The sequence below is a fragment of the Tiliqua scincoides genome, chromosome 3 (genome assembly GCF_035046505.1).
Source record: "Tiliqua scincoides isolate rTilSci1 chromosome 3, rTilSci1.hap2, whole genome shotgun sequence".
Lineage (NCBI taxonomy): Eukaryota > Metazoa > Chordata > Lepidosauria > Squamata > Scincidae > Tiliqua > Tiliqua scincoides.
In genome coordinates, this window is record NC_089823.1 from 236,351,504 (window position 1) to 236,369,011 (window position 17,508).

At 42.6% G+C, this 17,508-nt stretch overlaps 1 protein-coding gene across 4 annotated transcripts in view; it reads left to right on the plus strand.

Moving 5' to 3' along the window:
• ABCC5 (ATP binding cassette subfamily C member 5) overlaps window positions 1-17,508 on the plus strand; it is a 66,595-nt gene that overhangs the window by 20,987 nt on the left and 28,100 nt on the right. Inside the window, exons 3-9 of one of the 4 annotated variants that reach the window (XM_066622602.1) lie at window positions 5,225-5,385; window positions 5,632-5,787; window positions 6,097-6,244; window positions 10,509-10,742; window positions 13,570-13,743; window positions 15,599-15,746; window positions 16,586-16,734. In XM_066622602.1, coding sequence (XP_066478699.1) covers window positions 5,225-5,385; window positions 5,632-5,787; window positions 6,097-6,244; window positions 10,509-10,742; window positions 13,570-13,743; window positions 15,599-15,746; window positions 16,586-16,734 — 1,170 coding nt within the window. Of the gene's footprint in view, window positions 1-5,224; window positions 5,386-5,631; window positions 5,788-6,096; window positions 6,245-8,245; window positions 9,880-10,508; window positions 10,743-13,569; window positions 13,744-15,598; window positions 15,747-16,585; window positions 16,735-17,508 lie in introns of those variants that run through there. The other 3 variants (XM_066622603.1, XM_066622605.1, XM_066622604.1) reach the window with 3 other exon arrangements.

Genomic DNA, 17,508 nt, shown 5'->3' on the forward strand with positions numbered 1-17,508 from the left:
GATGCCTTTAAAGGGGACTGGACAAGTTTCTGGAGGAAAAATCCATTACAGGTTACAAGCCATGATGGGTATGTTCAACCTCCTGATTTTAGAGATGGGCTACGTCAGAATGCCAGATGCAAGGGAGGGCACCAGGATGCAGGTCATATCTTGTGTGCTCCCTGAGGTATTTGGTGGGCTGCTGTGAGATACAGGAAGCTGAACTAGATGGGTCTGTGGCATGATCCAGCGGGGCTGTTCTTATGTAGGTGAATGAAGGTTAACAGCCTGCAACTGTACTCTTCTCTAATGCTGAGCTACTTTAATGCATGTATGAGTGAAAGTGTAGGTTTGTAACTTGAGCTCTATATCTTGTGCTTGTACTTTTTCCTTGTATGGTTTCAGAAAATGAACAGCTACCCATATAAAGGCCCTGTGATTTGGAAATCACATGTAATACCAGCACGTGTGGGATTACAGAAGATGATAGGATTTTCAATTATCGTGTCTGAGCAGAGCTTTGAGGCAAACTGGAGCATGATTTTGAGAAGTTAATCAGGGCTTGAGTCATTCACTTGAGGCTGTGCTATTGCAAGTCACATTTATGTCTAAACTGGGCAATGAGATGAAGATGCAATCTGGCATACAGAATCAGCCTCTCTGCTACAGTTGGAGTAAGGATAGCTGAGATCATGAAAGGTTCAAATGGGTGAAGAAGCAACAATAAAATAGTTTGTCAAAACATACGAGTCTTTTTATGTACCGTCAACCTCTTTCCCTCAAGCAGTGTGCCTTACTACAGGGGCTCTAATAAGTATTGGCCAGTAGCATAGTCATATACTTATAATTACACATTAGGGCAGTGCTTTCCAAACTTACCCAGTCAGTGCTGCTCCCGTCAAGCTCTGGACCTGGAACTAAATGCTGATGATGCTCTGATGTGCTGATGTCATCAGCACATCCAGGTTGGAAAAACACCTCAAAAATAGCTTAAAACTGGCCAGGTAGTGTAGGAGAGCAGGCCCTTGGAGCTCCACAGGCTATCCAGTTTGCTGCTGCAGACCTCTTCAAAGCACTCTAGTGTGTCACGTTGGTCTTGCTCTGCTGAGTGGCTTGGCCGGTGCAGGTCCTGTGATGCCCTCAGACATGCATTGCGACACTCAGGGTGGGAACCTCTGCATTGGGAGCTGTATTGAATGTTGGGTTTCCCCATCTGTAAATAAGAAGAGCCCCACTGGATCAGGCTATGGCCCATCTAGTCCAGCTTCCTATATCTCATAGTGGCCTACCAGATGCCTTGGAAAGCACACAAGACAACAAGAGACCTGCATCCTTTTGACACTCCCTTGCATTTGGCATCAGATATAACTTGCTTCTAGAACCAGGAGGCATACCCTTCACAGCTTGTAATCTGTGGTGGAATTTTCCTCCATAAAATTGTCGAATCTTCTTAGGGAGTGGTTCCCAAAATTTTTAGCATCGGGACCCACCTTAAAAAATGTTTCACTTTACCAGCTGCTCAAACCTCTGTGGTTATAATGGTAATTCAGCAGCAGTGCTCCCCCAAAGTAGCAGGTTGTTTAATCCTTGCTGCACATAGCCTAATCTGCCTTGTCAGTTTTACAGCCCACCAAAAAGTGGGTCATGACCCACTGGTGGGTCACAGACCTACAGTTTGGAAACTGCCACCCTTAGGCATCTAGGCCAGGCGCTATCACTACATCTTCTAGCAAGAAGTTCCACAGATTAAGCCATTTCTGCCTAATGGTGCATATATGCAACAGGGATCAAATGTGTACAGCTGTCGGCTGGGCAGAAATGGGTTAATTACATGCTGGGTAAGGAAATATTTTCTAAAGAAATGGGAGCAAGTCTTCTCAGGTAGATAGAAAATATGATTGGAAAAATAGTTCTGAAGCACATCTTTAGAAAGAATGTTATAAATAAGAGGTTAAGTCACCAAATTAGGTCACAAGGAGCACTGACATTGAGACATTACAGGGAGAGCTCGAATTCAGTGCTTTTGAACCAGTGGTATGAGTATGGCTGGTGGTACTTCACAGTATGGGAGACAGTGCTTTGGTCCCATTGCTACTGGACCCTTCTGAAACTGCTCTGCCTGGTCTGACTCTGGCAGAGGTTGGATGACAGTGCACTGGTCACATGTGTGGCTGTGTGATGGTATGGGCCTCCAGAAGAGATGTCAGTTAGGAAAGGTGGAAAGCTTCCTGATTGAGCTAACAACAATTGAAGAAACTTCTTCCTTGTTACACAGGCAGTTGTGGGGCAATACACAATTATACCTACTGGTAGTACTTGGAAATGTGGTACCTACAAAGGTCTTGCTTGAAAAAATGGTACTTACAAAAATAAATAAATAAATGGAAAAGCCCTGCTTTTGCTCAGTCTTGACTATGGAGATAAATCTACTCCTCTTAGAGGAGTGGATAGGAAATTCTGAGCAGCAGTTTTAATCCTTGTTGCGAAGTACAGTAAGATAGACTTCAGATGAATGAAGAAAGCATTTAAAATGTGATTGAAAGAGGCACCCAGAATCTGCATATGCCAGACCTGGCCTGAAAGTACTGAAAGTGAAAGTACTGGTTGGAAAGAAATAGCTGGTACACCCAAGAGCTGTTCAAAATCTGACATCAATCTAGTCTGGTTTTACAACTCCTGACACTGAAACTGGGGTGGCGAAACAGTGGAGAGCATCACCCAGGGCAGTGATGTCACTTCCAGGTTTGCCTGGAGGAGGAGGGGCTGTCAGTGGTCACGTTGCAATCTGGCTGCCACCCCCTGTTCCTTCTCCTCTGGGATCTCCCCCTTGAAGGAATGCCCCCTTCAAAGGGAAGCCCCCACAGGAGAAGGAATGGCAGTGTGATCACAAAGTGGCTGTTCAAGTACCGCCTCCTCCATGACTTCCGAATTCTCCGGAGAAGCCTCCTTGGGTCCCTTTGGGGAGAAAGGCGGGGCAGAAATATAGTAAATAAAGGAGAAGGTGCTGTCTAAGAAAAACAATTGTGCCCCCCTTGGTGTAGCACCTGTGGCAGGTTCCCCTCAGGTTTCATCCTTGTTATACTTCAGAAGTGTATCTGTTACGCTTCTGTATCTTACATCTGTCTCATGCTTATGGAAAACTCTTCTTTTTTGTCTTTGTGACCACTGACGCCATTTTGCAACTATGGAAGTAACGTGTTGTGACAGCGTAGTCTCACAGAGTCTATCAACAGTTATTAGCCGTGCTGGCTAAATAGACTTCTATTTTCAGAGAAGTGCAGGGGGTGTACAACAGAGTTGGGCTGTTTTCTTTAGGGAATGTCTGAAGCAGTGTTCTTCAACATTGGGGTTGTGACCCCAATGGGGTTGCGAAGCCTCAGTTGTGGGATTACAGGAATGAAAAAGGTTGAAGACCACTGGACTAGAGCACCACCAGTCAAAGGAAGAGGCATCTAGTGTACCCCTTCAAATACAAAGAAATGACATCTCAGTCCTGCTCAGGTTCTTAGCAATTGTGCAGAAATAGTTTTCACTAGTGCCAGGTTTCACAGTAACTTTTTCTGTTCTCTCTAATAAGAATATTTGGTTAGCAGTGCTGGGAGTGTGTAATGGGGGCAAGGAGTGGGCAGATAGAGTCCTGGGAGGGGAGCAGAATCAGTAATGGGTCCCCAGTTTGTTTGTTTGGGATCAGGGTACAAGATTGAAGAGCACTGCTCTAAAGAAGTTTATGAAAGTATCTGGCAGCCACTGCTGGAAGCAAGCTGCCATTCTAGATGAATCTTTGGCCCAGGGGTGCCCAAACCCCAGCTCTGGGGCCACTTGCAGCCCTCAAGGACTCCCAATGCAGCCCTCAAGGAGCCCCCAGTCTCCAATGAGCCTCTGGCCTTCTGAAGATTTGTTGGAGCCCTCACTGGCCCAGTGCAACTGCTGTCAGCGTGAGGGCGACTGTTTGACCTCTCACGTGAGCTGTGGGATGAGGGCTCCCTCCATTGCTTGCTGTTTCATATCTGTGATGTAGTGGCAGCAGCAAAGGAAACACCAGCCTTGTTTTGTGCAAGGCCTTTTATAGGCCTTGAGCTATTGCAAGACCTTCATTCATTCATATAAATTCATCTTTAATATATTATTTTATGTAAACTTATGTAAATTTATTCAAATTTTAAATGTAAATTAATTCTTTTTTTCCCTGGCCCCCGACACAGTGTCAGAGAGCTGATGTGGCCCTCCTGCCAAAAAATTCGAACACCCTTGCTTTAGCCTTATTGAACAAGTCTGTTACTTAAGATCTAAATACCCACAAGTGCTGTCTGGCAGTGTGGGCAGCCTAGCATAAAAGTATGTAGAAATGGGCCTTCTTAAGGTGGCATATGTAGTTGCTGGGGGAGGCGTGAACTTTTGTTGCTCGTGTATCTACATTGAACTCTTTCTCTTAATGAAAATTGCAAAATGCTTGCTCTCACTTAGTAGCAGTTTATTTCCCCCAGTTTTGTATTGGATGAAAGTCCACCTCCAACTTTTAAGCAGCAGTAAAGTCTATGAATTAGCATGGATGCAAAAGTTTTGTTACTTGAAAATGAACATATGGGCTAAGTGTTAGAAAGGATGGAGTGCTTACATGGGTGTCTGAGAGAATGCTAACCTCAGCTTGTTGGAAGTCCCATAAAGATCACCGTTAACTGACAGTGTTCCCTTTTTAAAAAATGCTTTTTGAATACTTGGTTGATGGTTTGTGTTTTTTTAATGGTATGCTAACATTTTCCATATTCTGCATATGCTTTCAGATCAGATGATGGCATAGCTATTTGTAGTAAAGTAAGTTTCTAGTCCCTTGGCCATAGAATGCACTGACATTCTTGTACCATGACTGTAGGGAAAAAAATCAGTAAAGCTTGCAAAGTTGTGTAACCAGAGGGATTGGAGGAAGCCAACTGCTAACTATTGGTGACCTTTTAGATCACTTATCATTGAGGTTATCATGCTCAGGAGGCTATCTTAATCATATCTGTAAGCTACCAGATATCAGAGGAAGAAACAAGATGATCTGGCATCATTCTCTTTAGTGAATAGCTTCTGGCTTTCCAGTTGTGCAAAATGGGAAAATAAGACTTGCACTTTCCATTAAAGCAGGGCATGATCGATAATCCCTACTTTTCCCAAATTAACATGATATGAAATTGTCTGAGATAGAAAGAATAGGATTTAAGTTCACTCTGTAGCATATTTTTTCACAATTTTCCCTATCAAGCAGGTGGAATGCCAAGATGCATTGGAACTGGCTGCCCGGGCAGAAGGCCTTTCATTAGATGCCTTGACAAATTATCCTTTGGGAGTGTTGGATGAGGACCATCACAAAGGGAAATATCACTATGGCTTGAACTTGCTGAAACCCATCCGGACTACTTCCAAGTAAGACAGACGTCGTATTAATGAATTACAGACAAAGCTTTTTGAAGGCAGGAGGACCAAAACAGATGTGGGTGTGAATTGAAATGTTGGCTCAGAAATTGCAATGATGCTCATTAAGTTATGCTTTTGAATGGAAACTGGCACCCAGTCTCTTGAGTAATAAAATATTTTATTTTACTTTGGAACACTATAGTGTGTGTCTTGTTCCTCCTTTTGATTATAATCTCTCTGCTTCTATATTTATAGACATCCACACCCCATAGATAATGCTGGACTTTTCTCCTATATGACTTTCTCTTGGCTTACTCCTTTGGCACGATTAGCCTACAAGAAAGGGGAACTACTGACAGAAGATGTATACTCTGTGTCTACGCATGAGTCTTCAGAGGTTAACTGTAGAAGGTATGACTTGCTTGTTCTTTGTTCGTACAGAAATCCCTCTCCCTACCGTCTGTCAGCTGCTTGTAAAGCCCACTGTAAGTCTGATGATGATGAGCTGTTTTCGATGGCACAACCCTTTGGAAATTTTGCATTCCTTTTTCACATGTGTTTTTTCTTTCTACTTCAGAAAGGAGCTGAAACTTCTTTGTCCTTGTGTATTTAAAAGAACTCAACCGTTCCCCTTGGAGAGCTTTCCTTTACCTTTTTAAATTTTTAAAACATTGTCTCCTTAATGAAAGGATTCCATGATGTATATTTGTGATATTCTAGGCTAGAACGGTTGTGGCACCAAGAACTGCAAGAATGTGGGCCAGATGAAGCCTCGCTCCGCAAGGTTGTGTGGGTCTTCTGTCGTACCAGGCTCATCATCTCCATAGTGTGCTTGATGGTTACGCAACTTGCTGGCTTCTGTGGACCAGTAAGTATTATCTGTCCTTTGTCTGATGTCCACAGTGGGCTCCATCTTATGGCCAGCACTAATTGTATACAAGTTGCATTGCAGTGAATCTCAAACCCTTTTTTTAGAAATATGACGTGCAATTTGCAGAGAGGAAATAGACCTTTCCAGAATGCTCTGAGAATCTTAAGAAAGTTTTTGAATTGTTTTAGGGGCATGTGTATGTTTACTGGTTGTACTAGGTGGTCAGATAGGGGAGGATATTGAGGTGTTTTTTTTACTGAAAATCAATGAACAAAAACAGTCCTTTGTAGGTCATTTGCTTTGATCTCTGCAAGAAATGGAGCACTACTGTTAGGTTCCTTGAGATCCACAGGTAACAGGGCTTGGAGGATTCTGCAGAGTTGTATGAAAGACAGTTGGGTCAGTTGCCTTTTTGGTGGTGTGACTGGAAGACTGTTGATACCAGCTCTTGGTTGGCAATGCAGATGCAGTATATAGAACTTGACATTCACAACGTTTTCTTGTCACCTGTTTGTTGCACATGTTGTGCAAGATTTACTCTTTTTGCCATCTTGACTAAATCTATTCTCTACACATTTCCCTTGAGGAGTAGGAGCAGTTATTGCTTGTAGTACACATTTCAGTGTGCTGTTAAGCGGAATGGTTCAGTGTTTGGGTAAGTACAGCTGAGGTGCATTTGTCTGTCCTTTAAATTCCTTTAAATTCCCAAATCCCATCTATTTTTCTTAAATCTTAAGAGATTTTTTGTTTGTTCCGTAAGAAGGGAGTAAATAGTTTTGTCTTCCTATTTTTTGTTTAACAGTTGGTAATGGAAACTAAATGGAAATTAAACAGGATTAATTGGTTATGGTGATACTTACTAGTAAGAATGAGGTTTTAACAGAACCAGCTTCCCCCCAAGAAGAGCTTCTGTCATTGTTTCACTACAGGGTCTTGTGGATGCTCTTTACCTCTTGCAGAGTTGGCAGCAGTATTGTCCATAATGTCTTTAGGCTGCATGATTCTAATTCATCAGATCCAACCTGAGAGAAAGGAAGGAACTGAATCACGTTCACCCTGTGCAGTCTAGGTCTATGAGACCTCCTCTGCACATCCACTATTGTCCAGTCATCTGTGAATGAATAGCTCCCTTTTTGATTCCATCATTTGGAACAAGAGAAATGATAGCCTTTCTCCACTGCCTTTAAAGTCATCTGCTGTCTCTCCTTGAAGTATTGGTGAGCTTAAAAAAAACATTATTTTGGGCAAAAGTGATGCCTGAAAAAATATTTCATCCATTTTTATCAATGAATTGGAAACGTTTTTGCAAACTGACATTTTGAAAATCCATAAACATGGAATACTAGCAGGAAGTAGCACAATTAGGTTTTTATAATTCCTCTTGGTAACTGTTGCTAAAAGTAGGAGTGGTGGTGTTTATAAGCTCCTAGTATTATTCAAACTTGCAATAGCCTTATCTTAATAAATAAGCACATAAATAATTGTACAGTGTCCTTGTCTAGCATCATTTTCAAACCCATATTTTGACCTTCATCCACTTGAAACAGCTTCAAATTTTATAATAGCATCAGAACTCTATAGGATAGAACAAGGTGCAACTTTAGGAAAAAAAAAGAGTGGTAATATTCTGTTCAGATGGCTGCTAAACATTTCTTGTTCAGGTTGGGGCCAAAGAACTCCTGCTTGATTCAGCCAGGGGTCTTAAATCTGGGCTTGAAGTTTGATGATGATGTATATCAGAAGTCATCCTTCCTGTTTTGAAAGACCAAAAAAAGTGAAGTGAAGTTGTAGTGAAGTGCATTATGAGTTCTCATGCAGTTTCTGAAGAAGATATTGTGGGGTGTGGGAAGGGTGGCTGGATTGGGTAGCCATTTGAGGTAAGCCTCCCACTCTTCCAGGTCCACTCCAGTCACAGCTTGCTTTGTGCTGTAAAGTGCTGGATGTGGTTTGGGGGAATCTTTCTCTGTAGTGAAAGCAATGACAGAAGCTGTTCTTTAGAATTTCCAGGATGGCTGTATTCTGCGATCAGAATGAGACAGTCAAGCTGGGCAGAATCCAACGCCAAGATGAAAGGTAAGGTGACATTTATTCAATGGGAATGCTTAAGATAGGCAATCAAGGACAGCTGCTTCCAGGAATAATTTCCCATAATTCTGCTAGTCTTGATAGCTATAATTATTATATTGTATGTGTTGGGATTTTTATGCCTTTAACAATGAACAATGTTTTCCAAGAATGTAAGTGTTGTCTCTTCCCTTAAACTGCTCTTTCTTCAAGGCTTTATTAAAAATAAAGTAAGCGATGTCTCTTCATCAGAGTCACTGATTCTGTTTCCAAACAATTTAACTTAGAGTTATTGAGGGAGAGAAGGATCCTGCTTGATGTTGCACATGTTTCCTATGGAGACTTTTTCTTCAGTACTGTGGTACGTGAGAAAACAGTGGCCATTCTGGGTTGTGGCTCATGAACGTCAAGCAGAGAGGGGTTCTTGGCCTTTCCAGTGACTCGGTTGCCTTTGTTGGATTGAATGTGGAAAGAAACTAAAGATCTTTTTGCTAAGTAACAGCGAACTAGCTGCATAGCAAGTTACAACTCAACACAGAGGATGTAAAACAAGCCAAATGGAAGCGAAAGCTGACACAGAGTAACTTTTGAACATGGGCTCATGTGCGCTGATCACAGATTCATAGTTTTTTTGGGTTGGGTTTTCTTTTTTAATGGTGGTCTCTTTGTAAACTCCCTGGACATCTGTCTCTTAATGTGTGCATGTGGAAAACTCATGACAGAAATGCAGTACAACTGAGTTCTCGTGGCATTCCGAATTGACCACCTCAAGACTTTCATGCTCATTCTGCTTTCCTTTTTAAATCTGACCCTTGATGCTCGGCTTTAGCAACTGTTGCCTTTGCTTGAAGCTGTGTGCTTTTGTTTCCATCCATCCTTGTGTTGCACAGAACTCTGAATTGCAAAGCCTGTTTTAGTCAAGAGGACTTCCCGCGGACTCCAAAAGTCTTCCTGAATCACTTTCTTGTTTTCAGATTTTTGTGGTGGGCAAAGGTATTTCTCAGCTCTGATTAAAGAACCTTGAGCATCGGCATCCACAGGCATCATTGTTGGAAAAACTCAGCTGGGCAACCTTGCTGTAGCAAAGTTCTGTTAAGTTGTGAGACATACACATGCGCACATACACTCAAACACACACCCCTGGCCTTGGAAGTCTTCCTGACTAGCCTTATGAGTTTTACGACTTCTTGGACTTTGTGAACAAATATTGGTTCTGCTTTTTCCTGTATTTAATTTTTGTGTGTATGTGAAGTTCAACTTGATTTTATGTTGGAAGCAAGACTGTGTGTTGGATTCAGGCCCTGTATAATTTTTCCTTGTGCATGCAGTTTTGTATGTTTTCCACAATACCTTTTTTGTATAGTGTTTTGTGAGATGTTGCCCATTTTAATATAGTACTTGGAAAAAAAGAATAAAAGTTTCCTGCTTCCCATTTATTAGTGCTTAATATTGCTGACGAATGTGAGTTGTGATGCTGCTCTGTTCTTCAGACAACACATGTGACTGGGGATTTGTGGCTTTGGGACTGTCTTTCTCTTTCTGCAGGTGGTGTGTGAAATGTGAGGTATCCTGAGGTAAAATTGTTTTTGTCTTTGGAAGTGGGGGGAGGACAGGGGGGTGAGGGTGAAGGGTTGGCTTTTTCTTTTTTTTAATCAGTGGTATCACCTTTATTTTTTTAACTGCTTGTCCTTTTCTTTACTATTAAACTGCTGATGTTTATTTTCAGGAATGTTTTGCAAAATGTCCTTCTCACACTCTTCCCCAGTTCAACTGTAGGTACATTTGTTCCTTTTTATAAAATAAGCACGTTTGAAACAAAGGTCTTAATGTCATGTAAAGGACTATATATTTTTAATGTTCTCAATTTTTGCATAAGTACAGATTATTTTAAAGTACCTGATGTTGATGGATTGCTTTCATCTGACGACTTTATGTTAAGTTAGGAGATATGAAGGAGCAGAAGTTTTGTGTAAGGAATTGCAGTTTCCAATTCCTCCCACTCCTGTTGCTAAATTTGACTTCCTGCTTGACTTCAGCAGACAGTGTAACTGCTTCAGTCTTATTCAAATACTTCTTTTTAAATATGAATTTTATATTGGATATAATGTAGCTCACTTATTTCTAACTTAACATAAAATTATCACATGGTTCCTCTGGCACGTTGGGGTGTTCACGCAAGCTTGCATTTCTTCCTTAGGCATTTGTGGTGAAACACCTCCTTGAGTACACACAGGAAATGGAGCCCAATGTGCAGTACAGCCTGTTGTTAGTTTTTGGCATCTTTATGATGGAAGTAGTGCGTTCCTGGTCCTTGGCTTTAACCTGGGCTTTAAATTACCGCACTGGTGTCCGACTGCGGGGAGCTATCCTGACCATGGCTTTCAAGAAAATACTCAAGCTGAAAAGTATCAAGGAGAAGTCTTTGGGAGAGGTAAACTGGAATCCATCCTTCTGGCAATGCCATTCAGTCAAACATGCCCTGGAAGCTGTATATCTCTAGTGGTGTTGCCTGCATGCTCTGACGACAACACTTTGACTTTCATCAGCTTTCATTGCTTTGCTCTTTCAACCAGTTTCAATTATAACCACATATCAAATTTCATCTGGATACAGGTGAACGCCTGTCCCCCACCCTCTGGAGCTGAGGGGAGCTTTGCTCCCTTCACTTCTGGAGGGTCCTCTGAGCCCACTTACGGGGGGGCGGGGGGAATCCACAGATAACTGAATTGGCAGATATGGCCCTCCTTGTATTTTTCTTTTATTTCTGTTTATTTAGGTCTCACTTGCATTTGCAGGTGTTATATAGGTATTTATGCTTTTTGCAGGACATGCTCTGGTCCCTAACTAGATGAAAGATTGCTGCCATGTATGTCTTGAGTCTAGCAGATACAGCCTTCAGATAGACACAGTGGGCACAGGCGAATCATTATTCAGATATCCCTGAAGCATTTCCCTCTGTAATTGTAGCCTATCCAAGTTTGTTCCAAGAAGATGTGCTGTCTTTTTGCTATCTGAAGTTGATGTAGCATAGTGTCAGGGAAAGATATTCTGGGAGAAGACATGGTGACCAAAGGGAGTAATGCCTAGTGGTTAGTGTTTGCTAACACCCCTTCCTGCTGTTTGCTTTCTCTTTATTTGAACCAGCAGCCGAACAGGGCAAAAAATTGCTACCACCATCTCAGGCTACAGAGAACAGGCAAAAGAAGGTCATCTGGGGGGAAAAAACTCCTCCTAGGAGAGCTTTGAATCTCAGAGGCTGTTATTAAAAATCAAACCCATAGCAGTGTCCTCAGAGCAAAGAGATGTGACAGTCCACTGAATTACCCATGAACATGGAGCAGGCAGACCAAGGGTCAAAATGTAACTAGTGTGTGAAAAGTCCAAAAGAAAAGGGAATTAACAAAATTGGAAAAAGAGGGCTAGTAAAAGTGCAAGCAGCCTGATGAAAAATGCCTATGCTGAGCTGGAAAGTTCAAAGAAAAATTTTCACTAAATTAATACAGTAATCAGATATGCCTGGCAGATAGAGGTGAGATGCTATTCAAAACTGTCAGTGTGTCAAGCCGGGGGAAGCTTGCACGCTGCTTGGAGTAACTTAGCAGACAAAGCAACAGGAAATTCCCTGATCACAATCTAGTTGTTTGGTCCTTAAGCAACGTACATTGTTCAAGGATTCCTGGTCCTTGCATTTGTGGGTTAACAAGTGGGAGCTCAGCGAGGAGCACCCAACAAATGGTTCATTGAGGCACAACTGGTAGAGAACACCCCACATTTCCTGTAGTCCGGGAAATGTATAACTTTGCTTTGATGTCATCAAGTTACTTGGTTGGAGTCGCGGAGCCCCCCTGAACGTTCCATCTCACCTCTCTGACCTAGATGGACAGGTTTGGCAGTCCATTTGCTAAGCACATGCCAATCCCAGAGGGGGGCTGACTATTCCAGACAGGAAGTGAATCCAAATTCACAAACAGCACATGTTTGGGAAATGGAATTTTCAAACAACAGACAGAAGTTGCTGACAATATGACCCCTCAGCTGTTTTTTAGACTTCTGAATCTGCACAGGAGCTCCTGGTGAGTTGAGTGTGCCAAAATAAGAAATAGGCAAAAAATAGGGGGAAAAGCAGGTCATTCATCTGAAGACTGAAATTACTAAGTGGCCTTATGCAAGCTACTTTCTCTAACCCTCAACTCTCCAGCTGCAGTGTAGATAGTACTTATCTTACAGACAGTGGCGTAGCTAAGGGGGTGCAGGGGGTAGCAGTTGCACCAGGCATCAAGCTTTAGGGGGGCAACAAGCTGAGCTTGACACTAGTGACCAAAATTGTGAAAATCTTGGTATGTATGAATAATACCATCATGTTATATATCATTGGCAAGGTAATTTAATGCAGAATTCAATGAAACAAACTGCATTGGAATATTTGTATTCTATCAAAAGTTATGGCCAATTAACCAGAAAATGAAAACACAACTGCCTTATGGAACAAAATGTATATTTGCTTAACTCAAAACTGACCTATGAGACTGATTGTTCTGAATGCCAATGAGATGTTGTTATGATACAGCAGGGAACCAATAACTTTTTATTTATTTACTTAATTAATTAAATTTGACTTTGTCATGGAGGGCGAGCTATAAAACCTTCTTTGACCCCAGGCAGCAGATAAATGCCTTAGCTATGCCACTGAAAGGCAGCAGAGCAAGTGGGTGGTGAGCTTCTGGGGGGAGATGGGTTCTTCCCAATTTTCACTTTTCAAAGAACCCGGGTGTGACGTCACTCCTGGTTGTGATATCACTTCTGGGGCAACATTTTGAGCTTGGCACCGGGCTACATGATCATTAGCTACGCCACTGCTTACAGGCATGGGTAGCACCCCCCACAGGCACACACTTATGCTCTATTCCCTTTTCCAATCCAGGGAGTGGGGGGAAGAGGAGAATCTCAGTGTAGGCAAGCAGATGGATAGAAGTGGGTGCCCTCTACAAATCCACTGAGGCAGCTGCTTCAGTTGGCCTTATAGATGGGCCAGCTTTGTCTGATTCCACATAAGGGATCTTCTTTTGTCTAAATGCTGCTACTTGCTTGTATTATTAGAGCCAGAGAAATAACTGTGCCTCTGGTGACAGGAAGCTCAAATTGTTGTGCTTGCTTTCAGTAGTACTGGTGTGAAGGCAACTTTTTTCTTTGTTTCATTTTCTGTTGATGGTTTAAGTTGCTGTTTCTAATCAACTTTTCCTGTGTTTTGTGTATTCCAGCTCATTAATGTGTGTTCCAATGATGGACAGAGAATGTTTGAGGCGGCAGCTGTGGGCAGCTTGTTGGCTGGAGGTCCGGTTGTTGCCATTCTAGGCATGGTTTATAACATTGTTATTCTGGGACCAACAGGTTTCTTGGGATCAGCGGTCTTTATCCTCTTCTATCCAGCAATGGTGAGTAGATGGTTGCTGGCACACAAAACTAAATGTGAACCCACCTCTTGAATGGCGAATGAGAAGAGAATGCTGAAGGAAACCTGAGGAGGAGGTAGTTGTGATGTTCTCCTGAACTGGACATGCTTGCTCCTGGCAGTTTAGGAGTTCAGATTGGCCTCAAAAATTGTTCACATCCAGAATAAACAATAGCCCAGGCGATATTCAGTCAGCACAGAGATGCTGAGTTGTGCCATCCTTTTTCCTTTGTGCTGTCCTAATGTTGGTCTGTTTGTTTAGCTTTTGCTCCTCCTCTGATGTCATCGCTCTGGAAAATTCTTCTGGCTCTTGTTGAGCAATGCTTGTTGTTTCCACTTATTGCATAAACTGAAAGGAACAAGCAAGCCTGTTTTTGTTAGATTGGAAGGAGGTGTGTTAAGTAGAATAAAGGTATGTTGCCAGTTTCTGCAATCTTAGTCTGACATAAGGAATCAGTGGCTTAACAGAGATGTTGCCTTTAGAATGATTACTGTAGTTTGCCATCCTGACATACTACATTTACAGTGTTGTCTCTGTTAATTCTTTGTGTTTAGGGCAATGTTTGCCTAACAGCTTGGTGCTTAAACGCATTACTTGCAGGCAACCAATTGAGTTGGAAAGAAAGACAAGCAAATGGTATTACTGAGAAATATCCTGATTTTTGTATGCAATTGAGAATAGGTTACTTTTTTCTTGCTGCATTGGCTGTTTCTGTGAAACTTGAAAGCATGCGTTCATCTGCATATTTAGGAATGGGGGAAAGAAGAAAGGCTGCTTCATAATTATAATTTATTTAGTTTTGATCCTGTGAAGGAAGAGAACATGCTAAGTAGCCACACAATTATTTCTTATCTGTCTTGATGCATGTAGACATTGCTGGAAAGTCATGGCTATAGTGGTCTTTAGGCTAGAGCTCTTGTTCCCATCCTGCGGTCCATGGACCACAGGTGGTCTGTGAGGCCTCAGGAAAAAAAATCTACTTTGATCACTTGTACTAACTTGCTGAGCAAGTGCTCCCCCACAGATCACCTTAGAGCAGTGGTTCACAAACTTTTAGCACTGGGACACACTTTTTAGAATCAGAATCTGTCAGGACCCACAGGAAGTGGGTCATGACCGGAAGTGACATCATCAAGCAGGAAAATTTTTAACAATCCTAGGTTGCAATCCTACCCACACTTACCAAGGAGTAAGTCCCATTTACTATAATTGTTAAAAGCATATATATAGTAGCCTATTAAAAGTACAGATCTGCTACATTTCCCCAAATGTAGTCACTTACCATAGTAGCATCAAGTCTAATATATTAAAAATAAAATATTGAAATGAATGCGGACCCACCTGAAATTGGCTCGCAACCCACCTAGTGGGTCCCAGCCCACAGTATGAGAAACACTACCTTAGAGGGCGGAGAACATGCTGCCTGCAAGCTGCAAGAAAAGCAGAAACCCACAAATCTTCTCTGTAAATAATACATCTCTAATATCACAAGTTAAATTGTATTTTTTGTGTGCGGGGGGGTGGTGGTGGGTTGCATATCGTCCATGACTATTCCAATATTTACCTCAATGGTCCTTGAGCTCCTAAAGTTTGGGAACCACTGAGTTAGAGGAATGAAATGTAGTTTGCTTGTGTAATTTGCTTGTAATGGAAACTTGGCAGTCCCCCATAACCCTGTCTCTTCCTCCAGGTAGAGTAGGAACCATATAGAGAAAAATAGTATGGCAGGCAGATGCATTTTCACTCTTGTCATGTGTTGTTCATTTATCTGTTTTGTATCTGGAAGGAGTCTGGTGTGTCTGCTACCATGTTTCATGCTGCCTCTTTTTTGTTTCAGATGTTTGCATCTCGCCTAACAGCTTATTTCAGAAGGCAATGTGTTTCGGCAACTGATGAGCGTGTCCAGAAAATGAATGAAGTTCTTAACTACATTAAGTTCATTAAAATGTACGCCTGGGTTAAAGCCTTTTCCCAGAATGTTCTGAGTGAGTGTCAGTTTTCCTTCTCATTGACTAATGTGTAGTATCTTTTATCTCCCTTAAACCCCCCCCCCAAAAAAAAAAAAAAAAAATGCCAGCAAAAATCAGATCATTAAATGCTCTGTTCCCGGACTCTGTGTGACTCTTCTGCTCTTATTATATTTCCTTGGCTGATTTTAAAGTGTAAGGGTCTTTGGTTTTAGTGAACTTGCATTGCCTGCAAATTGTTAAGCCTGATCCTCCCTAGTGTTATAAATGTTTAACTGCAAAGCATGATGGTGTTTAATGGCTATGTTGTGAATAATAACACAGGCCAACACATATTTGTTTCCTTAAATGTTACACCAATTCCTGGGTATATTTGGGGTGCCGATTCCAAAAATGACATCCGTTTTGCCCTATCACGTCTAATTTTGGAGATATAGTATAGCCTCTTTAGTGAATGGTTCAAGCAGCTTCCTCATGAGGAAGCCTACACCATGGCTTCCTCATGAGGAAGCTGCTTGAACCATTTACTAAAGAGGCTATACTACATCTCCAAAACTAGGCGTGATAGGGCAAAACGGATGCCATTTTTGGAATTGGCACCCCAAATTCATATCAAACCACCATAAAGTTTGGGAAAAACTTTTCTGACCCTCAGTTTTGTAGGCCTGTGTAATCTGTGTGATTATGCTTTGTGCTTCTGTGATTATGAATTTTGCTTCTGAGCGTATCTGTAATATCGTGAATGCTGAAGCAGGAACTTGCAAACATCATGGAAAGCTCCATGTAGGTGGATCATTTCTTTTTTTGCTTATTTGAATATGTGGAGTTTTTAAGCATGTGGTGGTGTTTATTCCTAGAAATAAGAGAGGAAGAACGTAAAATCTTAGAACGTGCTGGCTACTTTCAAAGTATTACTGTGGGAGTGGCTCCTATCGTTGTGGTTATTGCCAGTGTGGTGACCTTCTCTGTCCATATGATCCTTGGCTACGACCTCACAGCAGCACAGGTAACTCTTCATTGGGCGGCATCATCGTGATCATTTCTGCACATTACTGTCCTGTGCCATGAGAAGGGGCAGGAGGAGTCTTCCAGTTTAATGGTTGACAGGCTTTGTCCCTGGCATGGATTTCAGTGATGAAGTGCACGAGTTGGGGTCACGATGAACCTAGAAAGGTCAGCTGCTGCAGTAGGCTGTCACCAGTATACTGGTTTCCTTCTGCTTCTCAGATTAGGGTAGGTGACTCTGACAGTTGCCAGGCATGCTGGGCATTTTGGTTTTTAAAGTTAAAGAACCTCTGTAGGATTTAGAGAACTGAGAGCCCAATCCTGAGGTCCGTGGCACGGCTCCGCACCATGGACCTCAGTCGCAAACGCTGGCACTGGGCTAGTGCACGGCGGTCGCCTGGGTTCCGCAACTCTGCTGTCTCCTGGACCACCGGGCTGCAAAAGGGGGGGCGGGGGCATGGGGGCGTTCCAGGGAGGGGGAGGCCGGCGGGAGGCGTGGCCGGGGGCGGGCAGGAGGCATGTTGAGGGGAGTGAGTGAGGTGGATTTGCGGAGCAGAGCTCCGCAGGATCCAAGGCACTCATGCAGGGCTGCGCGCCCTACACGAGCACCTTTACTTTAGCGCCAACCTTTTGGTCACCACTAAAGTGAGTAGGCCCATTGTGGGGCTGCTTCCTTTACTTGGGGGAAGGGGACGAATGTCCCCTTCTCCCAAGGAGTCTCCCGCGGTAGTGCGGGAGGCACAGGATCCGACGGCAGCCCTCCACAGAGCCGCCA